At 34.3% G+C, this 24124-nt stretch overlaps 1 protein-coding gene across 5 annotated transcripts in view; it reads right to left on the bottom strand.

Moving 5' to 3' along the window:
• The window catches only part of FUT8 (fucosyltransferase 8), a 92849-nt gene that overhangs the window by 20906 nt on the left and 47819 nt on the right, over positions 1-24124 (bottom strand). For 4 of the 5 annotated variants that reach the window (XM_068193684.1, XM_068193686.1, XM_068193685.1 and 1 more), the window contains 6 exons: positions 22326-22457; positions 20597-21017; positions 12203-12318; positions 11918-12086; positions 5817-5931; positions 1716-1953 (listed from right to left, as the gene is read on the bottom strand). In XM_068193684.1, the coding sequence (XP_068049785.1) occupies positions 1716-1953; positions 5817-5931; positions 11918-12086; positions 12203-12318; positions 20597-20799 (841 nt within the window). In that variant the 5' untranslated portion in view covers positions 20800-21017; positions 22326-22457. The remainder of the gene's footprint in view (positions 1-1715; positions 1954-5816; positions 5932-11917; positions 12087-12202; positions 12319-20596; positions 21018-22325; positions 22458-24124) is intronic. The other variant, XM_068193688.1, reaches the window with a different exon arrangement.

Here is a 24124-nt window from a genome sequence, read left to right as displayed (position 1 = left end):
GTGTGCAAGTTCAAGGAGATTTTTTAGGCCAATATTAAATATGCAGCCAATTTCCATAAAAAACTACTGTCATGGAATATCTAGCTCATGGAGTGAAACTTCTTAATTTATTGCAATTAATTCTGTAAAACTTTTTATGGTTTGATTTTGCAATTTTTATTTAGTCCTTTTGATTACTGTTGCCAGACAGACTTTAATAAATTAAACATTCATTTTGTGTACCCACAATATCCTCATTCTTGAATTATACATATAAACATATTAGTTAATTCATATTTTAAGATTGTAGTTCAATTAATACTTAAAAGCTGGCACTACCAACAAATGAAGAGCTCTGCCATTTTCTCCCCTCTGGGTATCCCTTCCTCAAAAGCATTAATTCATCGAACCACGGTTATAGGCAGCGAAATCAATATTCAAGGATAACTGCAGGAAACTTTGTTTCAGATTTCAAGTTATCTTTCATCTTTCTGGTTTTTAGGCCTTATGGGAAGGAGCACATACTGTTATTTAAAGCAAGTAGATGGCTTCTTTACCTCCAGATCCCTTCATTCTCCAGCTTGAAATGCAGATATGACTTCTAACAGTACATTAATCTGTCCTTCCCATTAATCTGTTTTCTTTTTCAGTTATTTTGTAGACCTCTTTCAATTTATTACTGGGAAATGCCACCATAACATCATAAATCAGCAAGGAAAAAATGGTAAGAAGAGGCTCCATTTTAGCATGCAGCAATGATAATAACATTATGACCTGCCTAACTAATTAATTTAAAGAAAATTAATCAAAAATTTCATGATAAGTATGTCTTCACAAGTTCTCTGTTTTGGCTCTTATTACTAATAAATCATTCATGCTTCTTATAAAAATTCTTACCTAAATTATTCATAAATAGTTTGACCATAGATATCAAAGGAAAAACAAACTACAAGAAAGATGCAATTACAGGCAAGATACAATTTTAAAACTAAGATGACCTGTAAAACTTTAATAGTTACTTTAAGATTCCATATGCACAGGGTATGCAGTGTCCTAGTGAAAAGACTGAACATGTTGATATGTTTTGACTACCAATCACATGGAGAAAGACGTCATTTAAAACAAATATTCTTTTGACACAAACAAAGCTACCTGATCCTCCAAACATCAATGTCCATCTACTTATTCTAGGCAAATTGTTCAGCATGAATCAACCTTGCTGATATACAAATAAAAATTCATATTTAACATTGCCATTGCTTTTATAGCATGAATTTTGGATCTGTTCAGCTTGCATTAGGAGTTATCTCAAATAGTTGTTTATTTTGTTGGGGTGTGACAATTGGATACCATTTCTTTTATATTTCTATTGCTTAACATTGGAAACATCCCTTTTTTCTTAAAAAGTTTATTAACAATAGCCTCTATTTAATACTCTCCTCCCATGAAAATTAGATTAATATCTAGCAGAGAACACAGTTGCACCCTGCTGAAAAATTATAATTTAAGTCTCAAATGAAAAACTTTTGTATTAAAAAAACTCTGCCAATGCAGAGCAATCTTATGAAGGTTTTTTTTTTTAATATAGTTGGCAAATAAGATGTAAAAGGTACTTACATACACAGCTGCAGTCACAGTTGTCATGCTCCACACAACACGAAGGAGACAACAAATTAATTCTATGGGAACGAAGCTGCACAGAACCAGGAAAAGTGATGGGGGTGGCTCAGCCTTACCTGACCAGTGGCCAGTGGTGGAGCCTGCCCTGTCGGTGCAGGTCTCGCTGACGGGCCGGAACACGGTCTCCCAGCCGCCTGTGGCGTAGCGCCAGTTCTGCGACTCCAGGATGAGCGTGCGCTGCGTGCCGTACGCGATCATGAAGCAATACACCACGTGGTGAAGCTGGCAGCCATAGCCACAGCCTTTGTTGATGTTACACACAAGTTTCTTAGCTTTGCTGCAATCCTTCGGGTTCTGTAAGGATGGTGAAAAAGTGGAGCTGAAGAGAAGCTACACCAAAGGCTTGTGTTTTTCTGAAATACTGGCAAATGTCATAAATCAAAGAAGCCACCCTGCTATAACACATCTCCTACTAAAATGGATGAGTAACGTTCAGCTCCATGAAAATTTTATGTGAATTCTTCACTGCGAACATGAACACTTATTGAACATACTTCACTATCCTAATATAAAATAGAATACATTCAAGATTTTAAATTACTTTCTCATTTGTAAATCTGTCAGAAAAAGCCAACATTTGGACTTCGCGTTCACATTTCATCAACATGATTCTCAGCTTTTTCCTTTGGCATTTTTTCCAGTTTGTTAGTTCTCTTTCAATAAGCATGCATGTCATCCCATTAAAGAAAATTTCCACCTGTCTACAACATACAGAATAAAACAAATGGTACAGAATAAAACAAATGCTTATTAAGGGACTGCTTCCCAGGCTAGCTGACCGCATAGTACCTGCAGAATGTAAAACACACTCCTCAGAATAATTTCTATGAACAATGCAACTGGAAAAAAAAACAAATTTTCAGAATAGCAAAATGGTTAGAATTACATATTTCTATGGAAGAGAATACAATCTAAAATAAAAGTAGATTTTTGCAACTGGCAAGATGGATTTAATGGTCTTTTATCAAAAGAACATGGGCATATATTGTTGCTCTCACAAAATTCAGGGTTTCCACTGTATTCTTCTTCCAGGGCTCTTGGCTGGCCTATTCACAGAAAGCAGGCTCAGGTGGGAATAATGTCCCAAGCACTGCCTCAATGCCTCACCACCTTCCAGTGCTTTCAAGTGTGTAGCCAACCATCAAAACACATGACAAACTGGCAAAAATAAACCCTGCTCGTTAATAAACATTTTATTGTATGAGAAACAACCGTGTTAATGAACACAGTTCAGAGAAATGTACTTAATCCAATGAATCACAACAGATTAGAGTGGAGTGGGAAAGCACTCTGCTACCATTTACTGAGTAACTTCATAAATACAGTATGATGCTCATTAACAAAGTTGTTCTTTTTTTATATTTTCAATAGTTGTTTTATTCTTTGGTGCTACAGTCTGCTGGAAAAGAGAGTTCCAACCAAAATCTTTGGAAAATCCCCTTTTTTTGGAGAAATATGTCAAAAATGGGTGTTTCTCATCCTAGTTATCACAAATGTAATTCATATCATCTTCTATTCCCCTTCTTTTGCAATGTCATTTGTAATCCTTCCTTTTCATACCAGTTCCCCTCAAGATTTTGGGGGCAGAAAAAGTCCACAAAAAGAAACAAGAAGTCCAAACAAACAACCAGAAGTTTCTTCCAGCTGCTGGAAGAAAATGTTCTTCTCTCTCTAGTCAGAAATAGTATGTATTTGATTTGAGAGCCAGAGATCTCAAACCTTCCTCTAATACAAATTCCTCTAGTTTGCACCTACCCTCTTGTGACACACAAGTTTTGGCTGGAGTGAAACATCCCAGCATGCAGATGGACTTTAACACACTGTGTTCCTCAATCCTAGAGAAAACCTCACACAGATATCAGCAGTAACCACACTTCCTTAGGTGGTTATTATACTAAAACCATATAATATACCTTTGGTTTGATTGATTACAGTTTGTATGGGGTGCATCCCCTTGCATGTATGCAAAGTGCCCAAAGCCTTTTTTATTTTTGTTGTCATTTTAGCATGAGGACTTTTGTTAAAAACACGAATCAATAATTTTAATGTGAGGGAAAGGATTTAATACACTTTAAGACAGAAAAATCTAAGTGACACATTAAACCACCAAAAATACTGCAAAGTCCAGAAAGGTCAGAAAAAAGTCTTGTGACCAACTTTCTTTTCTTTGCATACATACAAAGCCCCAAGTAAATAGTATGGCAGAATATGACTTGAATATGGTAAACTATGACTAATATAATTGATGTGTTGTTGAGTACTTAGCAACCTTTTCTCACCTGATTGTATTTTTAACCTTTAAAGCTGAACAAAAAGTTTTGGTTTTTTTTTTAAATCAGAGGCAAAAATATACTGCTATTGCAAGACTGCATGCTGAATCACAAACTTCCTAAAATAAACAGAACAAAAATAGGCACAATAGAGAAGGGACAGAAAACTGCTGCCTTCATAATCATTTATTCACTTGATTACAGCACTACAGGTGCTCTTATCTGACTTCTCTTGCGCATTTTCTTCACGTGTTTGATAAAAACTCTGAAAATAAGGCCTTTTCCTTAAATATAAAGTCCTAGCTTTTTAAATGTTGCTCCAACTATAGGAAACTAGTTACATGTAGCCTCATTAAATCAAATTTATGGTAATGTCATACAAATGAAGTAGCAGTCATCACTATTCACAATCATTCAAATAAATGACTTCCCAGGGAGATGTCCCAAAATAATGCAGCTGTCAATGTTCAACATGTACCAGAAAAAAGCTATGCAGTACTTTCATACTTAACTAAAAAACAATTACAAATATGTCCCATATAATACTTTTTGGCACCAACTTGAGGGGCAAGGGTTGTTAAATTTTTTTATTTTATTTTATTTTTAATACAGTTTTATTATTAATAGAGGTATATAGATGTATATAATTTCAAACCATTTGACTGCTTTACATTGGTGCATATTTGTTAAAGCAAATAACTTTGTGCTCTTTTTGATGACTTGCACAGTTGTTTTACTAAATAGGACAACAAATGGATAGTAAAAGACAAGGGAAAGGTAGAGAAAGGCCATATTTATCAGCATGAAAAGCAGTTACAGTATACTACTGACAAATAGTGGTATCAAAATGAGAAAATAAGGAACAGTTCTCAGAAAGGAGTTGAAGAAGTACAAGAAAGTGATGACTCCTGCACAATTTAGAGAGATTTTTTTTCCTCAGAAGGGTGGGGGTTTTTTTTTGTTTTTTTTAACAAGCAACAAATACATTGCTTGGTCAAAGAAGAGAACGTTCCAACAGCTTAACTGTGAAATAATGAAAATCTGAGAAACAAATTCAGCTATTTACACAAGAGAAAAGATCAGGCATTAGGAGTGACCATACAAAACAGCCACACACATGCCATAAAAAGTAAACCAAGTACAAATAAAACAGATTACATTAAATATGTTTTTGATCACTACATATATGGCTGCATGCATTCAGTCATGAAAAGAAGTCCCAACACCTTCAGATCAAGTTTTATTTAGATTTTATACACACACACACAAGCACATATATTAAAAAGGCCTTATCAACTCAAAAATATGAGCATCTAGAGAAGTCTCAAACATCTGTTGAAACAATCTAGGACTGGACAACACACTATACAAGCACTTCAATGTTGCTTCCTTATGTTTTTAAAAATGGGCTCCTAGTTCAGAAGTTTGATACAAGGACTTTTAAATTTTCTTTTTAAAACTATGCAAATATATTAATGCATTTTCATACTCTAAAGAATAAAATTTTTAAAAATCAACCAATTATCTTTTACAATAAAGTGAACAATTCAAACAGGTAAGTAGAGCCCAGTAAAAACTACAGATCAAAAAAAAAACAAAAAAAAAACCACAAAGAAACAAATAAACCAAAATAACCAACAACAAAAATACAAACCCCAATGATTGCCTTGGAATATTACCTTCCATATACATATAAAATAATGTTTGAAACAAATGCAATGATTTATTTTCTACATAATTCATTCATACATCAACATTCATTTTTAAACTGTGATGTAATTATTCTATTGCAAGGTTTTAGCTAAACCTAAATTCTATTGCAAGGTTTTAGCTACATATATAAGAAGAAAAAATGTTGACCTTGATTCAAAGGCTCTATTCTCTTACCTGCAAATAAGTTATTCTTCTCTGTACCAAATCTGTTAGATCTTTGGCCTCTTTTTCTCGCCAGTCTCCAGCTCCATCTGTTTGACTGAGGTAGTACAAGTCGGTCATTATTGACCTATAAACAACAAAGGAAAACAATCTTAACATTACTAACTTGGAGCATTAAATGAAACCAAAGACAACCTAAAGAGGTATTTCAATTGCAGCTTCAAAATCAGTTTCTTCATGTTACCTCCCACTGCACAATTCAAACAGCAGCTAAGACAGACTGACTGTGTCCTTCATCCAACAATTGTTCCACACCCATTAGCAATTAAAAATTAAAAATTCCAAACAGACTCATGGCCATGCAAGTCCATACTACAAAACATGAATTTTGAGGAACTATCAAATACTAAATTGAGATTATTTAATACATTAGAGATTCTCTTCTTAGGGTTATAACATTTCACTGGCCAAATAAGAGAATAAAGAACCCATCATCAAGAAAATAAAAATGTTGTATGACATTTGTTAAAATTTGCAGGTAAATCAAAATTACAGATTTTGTGCAAACAGTACCACCCTGGAAAAAATTTCTTTTTAATCTCAGTGGCTTTTCGGAAGAAATAGAAAACTAGAGACAAACTATTCAAAGTGTTTCTAGAAATGTTAATGGTTATTCTAAAAGTAAAGGATGGCCCAAATCAGAACCAGTAATTTCAGAGCTGGTTTCATAGATTGAGAATATTTAATATTGCTAAATATTTCTCCATAACAGTGCTAAAGTTATAAGTTTGAACCACTTTTCTTAATACTTTCATCTGAACTTCAGATGCTGCTATTTATTGCCTGAAATTCTTGATAAAGCAAAAGTTTGAGCACTAGAAACAGAAGCAACAGAACAAAGGCAGAGAAATTTGGGAGGTGACCAAAAAACTGTGAGGGTAGGAAAAATACATTTTGTAACAACAACTGAAGTGGTCTTGTCAAGCTGTTGCCAGCACTTGTTAGCACTGGAAGCACAAATGCAATTAGCCAAGGCTACCCCTTGTCCATAACTGAGAGGAGCAGGCTGCATATCCCTACTAGGAATCTACTTCAATGGTGCAATATTGAAGCAGTAAACATTGAGATAAAGATAGCACTGCCCTAATTTGATTTATCAGCAGAATTATCAGACAAACTTTTCTTGCTAATTTAATAACTGGATTTATGGATCTGTAATTTTATTCTCATACACTCATTCTGGTCTTTATCCCCATGCTTCTACACAGGGTAACAGAGACACTGACTATAGCATCTACTATTATTGCATTAAATATTTTACCCAAATTATTCAGCAGCAGCAATCCTCACCTTCTGTCAATCAACTGGAAGAACCTTATCTACATTCTAATCTGAAACTGTATAAACTCGATTTTCTTTTACAAGGTAATTGAGCTTGAAACACCCTATTGTGGCTTTGCATAAAAATTAATTTAAAGCATCACCAGGTGACTAGTTTTAAATCAGTAACTAATAAAGACACATAATACAGTAACATGCACACATAGTTTAAAGAGAATTAGAACTAAACTAATGATGGACTAGTTCTAATACAATGCATTATATACAGATAACTGAACAGATAAAAGGTCTGCTCCGCTTAAGACAGTTTCCCTATTTATAGAAAACACATAGGCTAGCAGGCATACTGGAAAAGGAAATCAGTGCATTTTCTTGGGAGTTCAAATATGTTTTTCCTCCCAATCAGGATGTAACCATGTTGAGTGTTTAAAGAAAAAAATACAAAGTTAAGGTTTAAACATTAAAAAATTTTTAAAAAATCATTAAAAGCAGCTGTGTAACCACATTGCCACATTTTAAACCATTTTAAAATGCTCTTTCATTAGCCTTAAAAAAGCTTTTTCTGTGCCTGTAACATAAGTCATCAGTGTACTCTCCCTATACTTTATATAAATATATTTCCATTAAATATTGAAAAAATAACTGAAAATACAAAGTTTACCAATTAAAAAACAATAATAAAAAATGTTGTGAGCTCTTAAGTAATTTTTCCTATTTCTACGGAAAAGAAAAGTGCTGCCCAAATTTTATTTTTTATATTACTGGTCATGGTGACCACAACAAGGAAAAGGCAGTAGCTTAGTTTTAGTCATTCAGCCTTATGGATGAAATATAATTATTTTGATAATTTTTGAGGTAAGATAAATGGGTGAGAGTGTCCTTACACAGCCTCAATGACTCACCACATTAAATAAAGGCAGCTTTGCTCAACAGAAACCATAAAAAGTATCAAATGATCTGCAGGAAATGTTACAAATTCATGAAAGAGTTCTCAGACAGTAGCCATAATCTTCTTTTTCAAAAACAAAATATAAAACCCTGAAGTAAACCAGGAAGTGAAAAATTCACAGGTGTTATCACACAGAAATTATTAGAAGGTAGTACTATTTTAAGACACAGTCACAGAGACCTTTTTTCTTTGATTGTTACTGCTCAGAAATGTGCATTTTCTAGCTACATCTGCTAGAGTTTGAGTGTGACAGATCACTGTGATAACTTACTAATACCGATTTAAAAGAGACACAAATACCAAAGAGCTGGGTCATGCCCCGTGCAGAGAGTTAAAAGCACAGGGAGTGGTGATCCATGAGCCCAAGATAGCTCAGTGCAGACAAAGGATGAGCCTGCACAGGGTTATTAGAGGCTACTGCAGGTGGTGAAAAGGCAGGAAACTTCACACAGGGGCACTGCAGATATTTACTGCATCAAACTTTGTCTTTCACTGGGTTACCGACCAACAACATCAACTTGTTGCTGTTGTTGCTTCATATCATAAAATAAATCTTGGAGCTGCACTTAAAAGTATTTTGTTCCTGGAAAGCAGAATGGAGGAAAAAATCTGGCTGTGTTTCAACTGTATTTGATTGCCAAAATAAAGAGGGAAGGGTGGGCGTTTTTAACAATCAGTCTAGACATTTATTCCAGTCATATGAAAAATTTAAGCCTCCTAAAAATTTTACATCAACAAATAAAAACTCAAAGGAAAATATGTAATTCAAAGGAAATAATGTGAAAATTTGTCCAAGCACTGTGCATCAAATGTTGGCCAGTTACCACAAAATCAGTGATGTCAGCTACTCCCCGGGAGAAGGAATGAAACTGAGTAACAGCCACCTTGCATACAACTTTTGTCAACACAGGAAACAACCATGACAACTAGAGGATTAATTTGCTCTGCTTTAATAACTCAATATCAAATAGCCTTTCCAATGTTTAGATGAATTTACTCTCAACAGCCCTCTTCCCTATAGCAACTATGAGAATACAGTTATGTAATTCTCAAGGAAACGCTTGTGTTGGGCAACACTGTTTCTCAAACAGAATCTGTACTGAAATACTTGACAAAAACATAGTCAAGACCAGCATTGCCCTGGAGAAAATCCACACAGCTCCTAGGGCATAGCCAACAAACAGTGATTAAGGCATCCAGCAAGAAGCACTATTATGTGAGTAGTAAACTATTTGCTTAACATCACCGAAATTAACAAAGAACTCTAATATTACTTGTTCAGAACCACAGAAACTAAACTTTATCGTCTCTTACAAAGCAAGTCTTAATCTGTGACACAGAGGGCTTTCCTCACAAACAAAACAAGTATGAGCCTCTTTCCTTATATAGATACCTCTTCATTTGATACCCACCTCTTTGTTTTCCCGCATGAGGACAGCATGAAAAACTCCTTGAAGTACTTAAAATTAACACTAATCTTTCTAATCCAAACAGCAGATTATAATATATACTAAAATTTCTGAGATGTCTTTATGTATATTTATGTGCATGTATATGTATAAAAGTAAGTAATACCAGCTGCACTTGCAATGTATTTATCTGAAATGTAACTTTTTAAGACAGCACTATAAACAAACGAGCATTTGGAAATAGGCTTAATTCCTTTAAAAAAATTTTAAAGGGCATGTGTACTTAAAAAACCAAACCAAACCAACAAACAAAACAGGCAATAAGTAAAAAAAAAAAAATACAACAAAAACCTAAATAAACAAAAACCCAAAAACAAACAAACAAACCTCCCAAAAAAACAGAACAAAAACCTGTGCTTCTCAGAGTGAATGACAAACATCTGATTTGCTCATTCCAAACTTATGCTGTGTTCCTTTCAGAGAGGCGAGCAGATGGACAGTGCAGAGGGCAGATGAGACTGCTCCTTCCCTGGGGAGGTTCTGTGCATTCTAAGGGCAAAGAACACTCCAGAGACAGCAGTGCATCACATGCCAAAGGATGTGCACACAAACTGGGACTGTTCCTGCAATTCACACAACAAGACTGAAAGATTAAAGGGAAAGAAGGAGGCAGCTTGACCTCAAAGGTACAGGAAAAAACTTCCTCAGGACTAGAGGCAACCAAGTTGAGCATTCTGCAACACAAGATGATTCTACTGCTTGACAGCAACATTGCAAATGCACCAGGAACACTGGCTGAATATCGTAGAAACATTTTAAATTTTTTTTTCTAATACAATTCCTTTGAATTTCTACACTGTAAACAGATTGTCCAGATTCAGTTTAATAAAAACTAGTTTATGGCTGTTTGATTTTAGCTTAAATTACTTTAGTCTTCTTTAAGGACCTCACCAGACAGGAAGGTCTACACAGATCTATTACAAAGACTAAATAGACTTCAGATTATTCTATATTTAATAACCACCTTGACAACTGAAAGAATACCTGTACTCAACACAAAAATTCTCAGAGGGAAAAAAAGAGCAGTTGTGATTGCTTGCATCATATACAAACTTCTTTTAGTACCACAGTGAGATTAATCTCATAACTTCTAGAGGTCTACAGGGCAGTTTTATAACTCAGTGCAAAGGAGTTTATGTACCTCTCGAATAGGTTTCACCTCAACCTGAAGTATAGTGACATGTAAACATAAGGGTGTCAGAAATGCAGAAACTTGAAAATTAAGACTTAATGAATTAATAATCATTGGTGTACAATGGAAAGGACTAAGGAAAAGGACTCATCCTGGGAGAAAACAACATAAGAACCTTCTGGCATCAAACACACACAACATTATTCAAAGTTTCACTGTGGTCACTGCCTCATCCTGGCTTTATAAACAGAGCAATAACATGCACATATGTTATTCTGTTACCATGACAAATGTCAGCAAGTCTGGTATTAGACTACTTGCTCCAGTTTTTAGCAGAGATAGTTTAAAAGGTACATAAGAATCCATGACCTAAAGTTCAAGAAGCCCAGATGGAAATAACTTCTTTGGAAAATAAATATTTCTGAGAGAAGATAACTATTGAAACAAACTGCCCAGGGAAGTGACACTTCTCTGCCAATTTACTGTTCAAGGGAAGATCTCAAGTGTTTCGGAAAATTACGCTTCAGCCAAGCACTACTTTTATTTCAGTCAAATATATAAAACTGCACTTGTCAGAGAACTAATTGGATGAAATTTAATCATGTCTTCTATATAAATAATAACTCTCAATAATTGAATAGTCCCTTCTCACTTTCAACTCAATCTGTGAAAAAATGGATTTTGGAATTGTGGAATATGAAATTACAAAATTTAATGGACTATGCTATTTGCCCATATTAATAATAAAATTCATATTGTCTTTATGTTTTAAATAATGTTTGCGTTATTTCTAAGAAATTGAAAATTCTTATAATTTTTTCCCTTTACTATATCATTATTTTTGAAGGCTCTTGCTTTATTACTGATGTTCACATATAAAGATCAAAGCTTTTTTCAGAGCAATGATTTAAGGTAGTGTATTTAGTTAATTCAACTATTTTTGTATAACTGTTTACTGATGAGACACAAGCTGTCATTGCAATCCTGTTGGAACAGAGTTATAATATGCTTAAAGACAGATGTCACTGAATTTTTAACAGTTCCTGGATTTATTTTGCGCAGCACAAACAAAACTCATACAGAATATTTTAATATAATACAAAAGGTACTCCAACAATTAGGAGGCCTGATGATTAACAACAATGAAAAATATAATTGCCACACATCTTTGAACAACATAATGACAGTTAAATTAAAGGTCAGAACCAGCTAGTGGAAGTACCTTTCCTGATGACCCAAATCAGACAGAAATTCATCAATGCGTGTTTGCAGTTCACTTCCTTCTAGATTTTTTAACTTCTTCAGTTCACTCTGGAGGAAAAACCAAAGTTCCTTAGCCCCATTTTCAATCCTCCTTCTCAGTATTTCATGGTCTTTTCCAAGGCCTTCTACTTTAAAAAAAAAAAGGCATAAAAGCATCAGTATTTGTTAAGAAGCCAATACATCTGTGATATGAAATACCAAAGCAAAACTTGTTTTAGAATTAAAAGAAAAATTATCTACCAACCATCTCCTGTCCGCTTCTTATAGTTTTCTATCTGTTCTTTGGCCTTTAGAAGTTGCTCCTCTAAAGCATGTACCTTTCCTGCAGCTGGTCCCTGATCAATGGGACCATCTGGTATCCTAGGACACAAAAAATAAAGAAATTGCATGATTTATAAATATAATTATTTGATAAATTATTTGCATTAACAGTTCAGCTCTCCACTCATTTTTATTTCATACTGTTTTACTGATAATTTTTCATCAGATTTCCTTAAAACCAGAAGAAATTAAACATATTAACATAAAGAAGATTTTAAAAGCACAATCCCATAGGAAAAAACAGTGCACAACACAGCTGCAAGGAAATGCAGCATGATCCTAAACTGTGTTGTCTACAAGACTTCCAGTCACCAACAAGAACAATCCAAGGCTCTGCTTGTGAAAAGAATATCTGTGGCAGTTTAACTGTTAACCTGACTGGCACACAAAGCCATTCTGCTCTTGAACCCTGGCCATATCTTCTTGGAGAACCAGGGCGCCAGCACTTGATCTCCACTTAAGTTTTCCTACACATCCACACAGGATGATTTCAATGTATTGCCTGGACTCAGACTCTTACATGTACCACTATCATGATTTTTTATGACAACTCTAGTATTCTGAAGTGTAGATCACCTAAAAAAAACCCAGCAATTTTAACATCCGTCTGTTAAATTTCTGATATGTGAGCACAGGAGAAGTATGGAAACACATATCCTGAAATCTATGAGCCACAAATCAGCCCTGAGGGCATTACTAAGGTTTGTTCATCATCTCAACTTGAATCCAGATATTAATAAAGCAAAATTATTAATGTTTAAAAATTAGATGCTAACTTCTTCTTGCCTCACAAATTTAATGCAGGGAAAATAAAAACCCTTTTCATTTCAAGAGAAATTACCCTTCTGGTTAAAAATTATTCCATGTTTTATAAGCTTTTGTAAGAGCTGACCCCAGAAAGAAAAAGAGCAAGCAGACGTGCAATGGGAAGTGTTTAGAACTGCAAAGAATACAGAATTCTTGCCGAACATGAAGATGATTCTTCCTTCATAAAGGAATATGAGCATAAAAAGAAACAGATATTCTCTCCACACACAAACACACAGAGTCTCACAGCACCATACACAGGAAGAGCCCTTGACAGACAAAAGATGCCTCTGGCATAGAGAAAACAGTGGTTTGAGGGAGCACCTTCCCTGTTAAAAAGAAATTCCTACTGAGATGTTATTTCTTTAAAGTCTCTCAGGTCTGGATAACTAAATGCCAATAAAATTTCAGGGACTGATGAAAAGTTCATTTTCCCTGGAACAGGTGAAGAGAACAAATACCTAATGTGAGCATTAGAAAGATGCATCACATGAAGCACAGCAATTAAGCACCTTTATTCAGAAGGGGTAGGAGAGGTGGAGGAAGAAGCAGCTAAGTAGCCTGTAAGAAATTTAGTAAAAAATTCTGCAGTCTTAAAGCTTCCTATTAAAGCTATCCTATCCCTGACCTACTAGGGAAAATTAAATTACTGAAAAAAATATTTGTGTTCTAAAACTACCATGGTAAACAAAAAGGAATTATCATTAACTGCTCATAGATCTGTTTTTCATGCACTGATGGAACAAGCATGTCAGAACTGTGTAAAATATCCTAATCTTAAACATGTGCACTCCTGTTTCAACAATCAATTTGTAAATTTGTTTTTTCAACAAATGTACTGTGTTATATCCTACTGAGAAACAGCATTGGATTGCCATGTACAAGACAATACAAACAAGCCTTCAAAAAGTCTATTGAAAAACATTTACATTCTTACACTATTTTAAAATCACCAGATGGAAATGTGTTTGTGATCTGCCAACTCAGTACCACAATTTGAGCCACAAAATTACCAGGAAAAAATGGAACCGTTTATCCTGTACAAGTCACATACCCTGAAGGTAGAGTCTGTGAAGAACAATAGGGCGAAAGGATTGAAAATCATTACCATAAGAAATCTTGAGACAGCGCACGCATCCTCCTAGCATAAGGAAAGTCTGTAAAGTAGCAATTAGAGAATCCTACAGAAGGATGGTTGTGGATGATATGAAAGAAGCACAGTAATGTTGATCATTTGATATAATTAAGATCTTAAAAAGAAAAGTACCATTTTGCCATTTAATATTCATCTTGCTTTGGCACACTGCAATAAAAATTTTTATTATACTTAGACTGTTAGATAAAAGAGCTGGGATGGGGGGATATTCTCTAAACCAGCTGCTTATACTTCCAAAAATCACATCTTTTTAAGATGAAACTAAGATAGCTTATTCTTTTTTCAGTTGTGTCTCTACATCTGTTACCTCATCAGTCTTAGAATTGCTGTCTTCCTCACTTTCATCCAGTCTCAAAATTAAGGAAAAGATTCTTCTCTGCAACCAGCACAGCTTGGGAGTTATTACCCTCTACAAGTACTTCAGCTGAGCTGTATATAACATTTGAGGGAAAAACATTTGAATTAAAATCCTTGTCTAGTCTCATGGCATCCTGCATGCAGGTAACTTCTAGTGCAGAATATCCTAGTAATTATGCTTGAATAAGAATGCCTATTGAAAAAAAAGGAATACTTACCAAAAAAAAAATTCTTATCCAAGTTCTGACAACTATTTTACTCTTTAAAATATGAGAAGTGAATTTAAAGTAAGTTCATCTAAACTAAGATGATTCTAAGCAGTAATAAAAAGCCACATCAGTAAGCATCTAGTACAGAGTATCCTTCACTAATTACTATGGTAAAACTGTAATTAAGTTATGAACACAAAATAAACACCATTATAATCCACTTAAATGGTCAGTCAAGCTAATAAACCAACTAGCTGGTTTATTTCAATTCTCAGTAGTTACAAGGTGTGATGTTTGCATGCTGCTTCCTACCATCTGATAGCAAATATAAATTATCTTTTCCATAGTCAACTCATCAAATAAAGATACTGCTGTATAACTTTAAACATCAAAAAGATTATGTTGTAGAGATAAGCTGTTTCTGCTTTAGCCCTTGTTAGTAATCCAGATTTAAAAAATAATAATTCTGTGTACATAATCCATATGACTGAGGCCACTTTCTCATCACCTTCAGGTACAATGACAAAGGGGCAATGAGAAAGCAATGGATCTCTAGTCTGGATCTCTGAAGGCAAAAAGAGCCCCTAAAAAATTAATCATAGTGACATTCAATTTAGCTAGAAGAACTGCCATACTTTGTAAAATAATTGTAAAAATAGTTTTTAAAAACCCATAAATTATAAAGACCATTCTAACCTTTTCCTATTTCCAAGATATCTAAAAGGTTACACTACTTTATCAGCAAAAGGAAAAATTTAAGATTTCACAAGTTCACACTCAAACACTTTCTCATTCTTTCATTTATATCTAAGTTCTTTGTAAGGAGCTAGAAGGTTTATAACTACCTAAAACCACATTATGATTGCCTTTTCGTCTCTCACTTTTTTCTCTTCTCCAAGAAGAAAATCATGTTCAAATATTATGACCACTAACACACACAAACAAACAGAATACAGGTGGTCACTTCATCATTCTTAGATAAAACCTCCTCCGTAAATAGAACTGAAAGAAAAGAGTCAATGTTATCTGCAAATAAAGAGCAAGCATCCCTTATCAATTTAGATCAACACAGCCCTGACCAGCACTGACTTATACCTATTGCACATCTTGCTTCCCTTAACTCAGAATTGCACAAAAAAACCAGTAAAAAGAGCAGAGGTGGCCACCATTTAGTTCAATTACCATCATTCTTCCCACACTGGCCTGTGCAATACCCTCAGCTTCAAACTTGAGATATTTTTAATACATGTAGTGAGAAACTGTAGTTTAGTATTTAAATTTTTATCAACCCAAAACTGTTCTTCTATCCAAGCCCCTTTAATGTTTTCTACAGGTTTCCTAGACACAAAACTACCCAGAGAAACTGACAGAAGTACTTTAATAGAGTTGCTTATGATTAATTGATCTTGAGTTTGGATTATCCACCAGTCTCAGCACCAGCTACATTAAAGCAATTCTAGTGCTCTTTCAAAAGTAAAATCTGATCTTTTCTTTCTGAAGCTACACTCAGAACTATAAAAATATTGTGTAGAGATACTGATGTTTGGTTTTATGCGTTTGATGACACTTTGCCCTTTTCCACCTCTGTTCTGCTTTACAACACACACTCCTAATTCAGAGTAAGAAACAGGTTATCATATTTATTAAAAGAATTGCAGGTTCTACAAAATGCAATATTTAAGAGTCTAGGAAGCAAATACAGTCCAAAAGTGATGTATTCATAATATGAACACAGTATGAATCCATTTAACAAGATTCTCTATTTCCCTGAGGAGAACTCTAAAATTACTGGCTCCTAAACTGCCAGGTTGATCTTTCATCAAAATACCCTAAAATATAAGAATTTGACTACCACCCAGTAATACATAAAGAAGCACATGAATACTATGAAGCATTCATGTATTGCAAAAATAAAGAAAGCCTAGGACAAGGATGAAGGCATACGCAGCTTCACAGTTTCCATCCAAGAAAATGGGACATTACAAAAGTTGTAAATTTAAGCTCTCTTATTCCTAAAAGCCTTGTATCATCCATATGCAACAGGGACAGTCTTTAGAAGTCATATCATAATCCTAACAGTAAGTAAAACTTTTAGGTAAAACTACTGGTTTTAGGAAACAACATTATGTAATACTTTGATCTGATTATTACTCCCTCTCAAGTTTCCCTTAAATAACTAAAAATTAAAAAATTATAGTAAAGATTTCCAGTTTTGCTGTCACACCTACTACATCTGTAATAAGTGTCCTTGAAAGGGCTCTTCCAGGTCTACTGGATAGAGAATAGTAAAACAATAGCCTATAAAAAACTCAGATGTATTACAATTTTGCACTAATGAAATCTAGACTGCTTCTAAAATCAACCTAGATCTGGTCACACAATATTGTTTATAACCATATACAGACTATGGTAACTCTCCCAACTCACTATACTACAATATTCATGCACGTAATTTCTAAAACTCAAACACTACAAAACACCTTTAATTCCATTTCTCTTCTGCATCATTAATATAGATCTGTGCCTCTTTCTTGCCCACAAGCAAGGTTTTTACAAAGCATCATATAGGCAAAAGAAAAAGTACAGTAACTTCCCACCTAAGGCTTTTTAAATACACCATAAAAACTATGTGGTATCTAATGCAATTTCAAGTAATCAGAAGTGCACAACAGAAGTGTATTCAGTTCCTAAAATAATATTTTTTTTTATTTCAGACCATTTTCAAAAAGATGTGACTGTTCCAACTTGCACTCTTGCAAAGGTACATCTTAGAAAATAAGTATCAAAAATATGCTTACCAAAAATCCTTGCAAAAATATGAATTACTCTTAACACCAATATGGGAAATAAATTAAGAATATTTTAAAAATCATAAATTCATAACAACATATTTTTTGAAATCAAACATACAGATGGTTGCAGTGGCTGAGAACCAGAATAACCCAAGCAAGTATCTATCCCTGCTCTAAAACCCTAAATCTAGTCCTTACACATCTTGTGTGAAAAGAAGCAAGCAGGAGAAAATTACAAAATCAGATATTATTTTAGTATCACAGAGGAAAAAAGGGTTAAGCAAGATTTTATAAAGCCTTTTCAGAGATATGATCTTTGTCAAGTTTTGAATGGTAGGTTGTACATACACACACGGTATGTTTCACAGGGTAGATTTTTGGTTTTCTTTTTTGTTGTTGTCTTTGGGGATGAGGAGCTGCTACGTAAATTGGCAGCAAAGGAGGATTTGTGTGGAAAGATCTCTTCTTGTCAGCGTATGTTGGCATTCATCGAGAAATGCAAACAAGCACAGTCCAGCTCCTGTTTTCAGCCATCCCAGAAGACTGACACTTTTACCAGGTGACAAGGAAGTCAGAGGAGTCACAGGAACCCAATATGATGGGAAACTCCAGGCAAATGAAATGTACTGGAATGCATTTTACCATTTTAATTAACAATTAAAGATGAAACACCAATTTTCTCTAACTTCAAAACGGAAATTAAAAAACAATTTACACTTTAATTAAACTACTAATTCCTGTAACCATACCTGCCTTATGCCCCTTCCTGCCTGTCCTAACTAGGTATTATTACTAGCATTAGCTTTCACCATGATAATTTTCTAACATTCACAATACTTCTTTGCTCACTAAGGTAAATTCTGTTAACTTGGAGATTTTTACCAGCCAAAAGTTTTATCTAATAGTGCCAAAATACTTTCACTAGTATAGTTAACTAGTATAGTTAATCAGATCTTTGTTTATTGTTTTAATTTTAAAGGTAGGCACTCTCATCTTGTATAAACTCCTCCACATATAACTTTAAGTTCTTATTTGGAGTATTCCTAATTTTAGGCATTAACTTAGCCCTGTTGCATACCATAATATATTCTATGTTTTAACCACAAAATACGTGCTGTTTTGTTCTCTAGATACAAAATCTTAATGGAAAAGGGCAGCAAAATCAAGTTTTTATCTCATGCCCGTTATGAGCTCTATTGATATAGAGTGTTGTCTTAACATTCAGATTTAACTGCCACTATCAGTAATTAGTTTTCAGAACAAAACAAAATATTCTAGCAATTAAATCATATTCCATTAATAGTTCCAGTTTTTCTGTCTTTGATCAGTAAACCCTAAAATAAATTATGTCTTTACTTTAAGATGTAAACTGGAGCAAAAGTAATCTTTTCTGTCTGTTTGGATTTCTGAAGTTAAGAGATGTTTTGTTTCTATAATGAATGCTCACAGCAGAAGTGATCTCTTCCAGGACATAGATACTCAATCCATGGACTGCTGGTTAATGCCTTGTTTTAAACAGACACACTGCTACAGAACTATAAATGGGACAGCTTTAAAGCTAACAGCTATTTTCAAGACAGCTTATTCTGTCTGGCAAACAAAGAAATGAGATACTGAAATTCTGTACCACATTATAATATAATACTTTAATCATACAGGTTGACCAGGATATTTCTAAAACCTATTCATGATGTTTCTATGTAAACAGTACCAAGGGTTTGGCACAGTAAAAATAATGAAAAGGTCCTATATTGTCATGCATCATTTCCCTCAACGTCCAGTACTTCACCAATCTCAGATTACTTCCAGAAAAAAACTATGCCTTGAAGATCTTCCAGTTTCAAGCTGGCTCACTCCTGGAGAGTAATGACTACTGAACCTGGACATGAGAGGCTGTTCAACTGGTATGTAAAGTCATTCAGGCTTTCTCATGCTAGAATTTCAGATTCTGCTGTGGTTATGACATAGAAACACTCTGAGGAAATGTCTCAGAAATATTGTTAAATAATGTATTTCCAAAAAAGCTGAACAGAGTCCAGTCAACACAGTTTTGCATCTAATTCCAGCATCCTGACACCACTAATGGAGTCATAGAGAAGGAATGTGGAAATACTGTAGCATGTTTAGAGTAGATATAAACTGATGCTTTTATTTTTATAAACAATGGGAAATTATCAACAGTATAAGCTACTACTTAAAACTTACCCACCAAAAAAGTAATATTTATCTGAATATAGATAAGGTTAGTAAAATATTGAAAGGTATTTAGAAAAATCATCACTGTCTAAAATATAGTTTAGCCTCTACTTAGCACCTCCTGCCTCTACTGCCTCCTGCTTGAGAGGCAAACAGTACCCTGCCACCAGTAAAACCATTTACTCTCTTCTAGTCACTGTGTAATTTAAATGGGTTCTATTTCAATGATTGTGCAATTGTAAAAAAGGAGATGATCCTACTGTTTTACAAGTATTTCTACAAGTTTAGCAGCAAGGCAAGGAAGAAAACTTAGATAAAAGAATTTGTATAATGCAGCAATCTATTGCAGATCATCTTCAGCAAGTCAGCATTTATCTTCAGCAAGCTGTACAAATGTTTTCAGCAATTTTAAAATGAGCTCTTCCAATTACTGCATGCAGAAGTATAAAGAACGAGATGTTCTAATTTGTATGAATGTCATAATAATTGCACTTGTTTGAAGTTGGCATTGAGGGGTGAATCACCTACAGAACTCTGTTATTGTGACAGTAACACTTCCACACCATTAAATGACTCGTAAGTAATGATTACATTAGACCAGAACTAAATGTACATTATTTATTTAAAGGTTTTGCAATATATTTTCATCTACTTATAGCACAGATTAAAACACTTATATATACTTTTAAATGTGAAATATAATTTTGCAAAAACTCCCACAAATAGCCCTTACAATTTCAATTCTGCTATTTCATATTTCCAACATTTTCTGAGCAGTTTTAATTACTTTGAGATCCTACCTGAGAGATTCTGCCATGCGCCTTAAGTCTTCATTTTGCTGCTTTAACCGTTCCAGCTTAGCAAGGATCTTGGACAATTCCCGGCTGGAGTGATCTGGGTGCTCGCTATCTCGTACCAGGTGCCCACCAATATAGAACAGTAAAGTTCCCCAAGCAAAGAGGATGAGCATAATCCAACGCCAGGAACCAGTCCATGGCCGCATTTTCAGAAGTTCAATTCACTCCAGAGCTGCTTCCACTCACAAAATAGCAAACATTTTCTTAGCTTGTACAAAGGTGCACAATTCCAGCTCCTCTGCTTCAACACATTGTACCAGAGAAAAATTATTTTCAGTGTTTGTCTTACTGCAACTCCTTAAAGAAGATTCTTATAAGGCTGGACATAGAAAGCATTAATATTGCATCATTCTTCATTTATATTCTGTGGGAAAAAATAAAAATAAGTCTGAAATTATAATTCTGATATGTAAAAATATAGTGGACTGCAATTGAGCTAAATGTATTGTCATTAATATTCAAGAATGACAATAGACAATGTTATTACTTTCTGTCACAGAGACAAAGAAAAAAGCTTTTCACTTTCCACAGAACATTATGTTGAATTCACAAATTAATGACAAAGACTATGCAACTAATCCTGGCTTTGAAACAGACAGAAGAAATGCTGCTTTTTATAAGAGAAATATTTACTATTTCATGTGTCATTTCAGACATTAAAATAGCTTAGAAGTCCCTCTGGTAAACTTAACATTTTCATTTAATGTCAACAAATAGCTTTTATCTAATTATAAATATATCTTCATTTTTTTCAGTTTATTAACTTTTTTCACTCTTTTTATCCTGACTGCCACTCTAACAAATTTGTTATAGCCATTTTAACAGTATAATCTGTTATTTGCAAGTATTTAAAAATCAGGCATGACTTTAGAAACACTTTTCTGCTGTTTCAAAACTATCAAACCTATTTTGACAAGTTGCTATTATTAAAACTACAAAAAAATGGCAAAAATTGCTCCAAAGGTAATACCTTCTCTCAGAAAAAAAAAAGCACCATGCCATTTTAAAAAATGTAAAATCACCTCATTTTCTGCTTGGCAAAATATCATTCTACTAGGGAACAAATTTCCTCATCTATCTAGATCAAATTTTAACTGACAGCATGTCCAGAGTCTTCTTTAAGTACTTCTCCCCTCTCTTCCTCTTTCTCAGCAATGTAACATTTCTACATTTTTAAAAGGGCACAAATATGCCATTCTGACTCAATTTTCAAAGTAACCCATTTTTTGAAATCTCAAATCTCTAAATCCATGATACTTCCTCTGAGATACCATCCACATCTACTTTTGCCCAAATTATTTGTTTCTGTTTGATCCTTTTTTCACCTTACCTTCTTTTTAATTTCATTTAGTTATTTTATTCTGTTCCAACTCATTTAAAGTCTAGAGCAAAATCTTCCCGAATTGCAATAACTTCCAAACTCACCTAGTTATGGAAATATGCCTGGAGCACACACTTCCAGATACAATAACTCTAACCTTGAAAATGTTGAAAAAATTCTCAAGTTATCTTGAGAAGAGGGGTAGTTTATATATGTTTAAAAGAGGCAATAAAAAATCCACTTATGACTAGTAAGATGGGACACAATTGTTTATAGAGTACTTTGCAAGCAAAATATTGACCTTTCTTTTCCAATCTGTTTTTCATAAAATATGAGCTTAAGCAGACTCACAAATCAGATATCTTCTTTATCAGAGGCAGCGTTGGTCTGTCTCAAACAACAGTGTTTGTAGATCAGACAATCAAAAATCCACAAAATTGATATAACAAGTCATCAGGAACAGATGGTATTCTTCCAGCAGTTCTAAAGAATTTAAAGAATGCAACAATTTAATTATTAACAGAGGTGTGCAACCTCTTACTCATAACGACTTTGTAGCAAAGGAATGGAAAATTTAAAAAGTAAACTGAATTATTTCTCAGAGCTACAGCAGGGAACCCTGCAATTACAGGCCAGGAAAAAATATATTCGTGTCAGCCAAACTGGCAGAAATAATAAGATGAAATAAATCTGCAGACATAAGGATAAAAGTAATCGAAGTAAAAAAGTACTAACATTATTTTTCTAATACTAACATTACTCTCTAGTACTAACATTACTCTGCCCCATAAATTTATTCAAGTTCTTTTGAAGATGTAAGCAAACACACAGACAAGACAGAACCAGTTCTAATTGTTACATAATTGATTTGGTCAATGTGGATTTTCAAATGGCATTCAACAAGATCCCCAAATTGTTCAAAAACACCTAAGCTGAATGGAAGAAGAAAGATCATCATGTGAGTCCCAATCCCATTAGAAGAGAAGACACGTACAGTAAGACCAGACAATCAGTTTGAATGGAAAGAGTGAGCAGGGACCTCTCTGCATCCATGGTAGACTCCGTACAACTTGACATATTCATAAGTGTTTGGAAAACAAGGTGAAACATGAGGTGAAAAAGTCTAACAGCAATGATCTGAAGGTCATCAAGATGTTTAATGAGGAAAAAATAAAAAATGGGAAAACAATAACCTCATCAGTGAGTAGAGTTGTGTATAGATGACGTTTGAGGGCTATTAGGAATGGGCTTTAGCTGTGATTGGTAATTCTATGAAATATCAGTTCAGCATTTGGCTAAACACAACCAAGTCCTCACAGGTTTTATTAGACTTCTATCAACCTCTGAAGATGTCATTGTTCTTTTCATAAGTTAGGTCATAGTAGAGTTAAATATAAAGTACAGATGCCAAACTAGCTGAATGAATAGGAAGAACATTCTGAAAAAAACATTAAAAAGCCTGTATCTCAAATGTGGTGTATCTAATTATACACAAGTTCCAACAGCACTTAACTATCAACTTTGTACTGTAATGTGGCTTTCACACCAATTCTTTTATTTGATACTGTTCTGGAAATGCAAAATGTCAATGTATTTGACATTTTGTTAAAGTATTTGACATTCCAGGGATGAGATATCCAGGATCCCTGGATGTGCCCTCCCTGGAAGAGTTCAAAGCCAGGGACTTTGAGCAACCTGATCTAGTGGCATCCCTGCTCATGGCAGGGCAGTTGGAACTAGATGAACTTTCAGGTTCCTTCCAACTAAACCATTCTGTGATTCATTATTTCAATGTTCACACAAGGACTTTATAGAAATCATAACAAAGGAAAAATCATCACATTTTTGAACTGTTCCATCTTTATAGCTTGTCTCAGGTTTCTGAAAGATCTCCACATGCAGACGTATGCCACAGCTATCTGTCTGACAGAAGTCAAGATGTAATGTCAATATTTATCCTTGTTTAATTTTCTACAGCTGCTTGTGAGGTTTCATACTGTAAACTAAATTCAAGACTGCCAAAACTGAGCCTTAAGTCAGTAAAAAAACCTGCAGCACCAGCCCACAAATGCAGCAATTCAAACCTGTCATGAATCATAACATAGTTATTAACACCATCTGACACTGAATATCTAAATAAGATTCCACCA

This window comes from Anomalospiza imberbis, chromosome 6, assembly GCF_031753505.1.
Source record: "Anomalospiza imberbis isolate Cuckoo-Finch-1a 21T00152 chromosome 6, ASM3175350v1, whole genome shotgun sequence".
Lineage (NCBI taxonomy): Eukaryota > Metazoa > Chordata > Aves > Passeriformes > Viduidae > Anomalospiza > Anomalospiza imberbis.
This window is presented reverse-complemented; position numbering and strand designations above follow the sequence as displayed.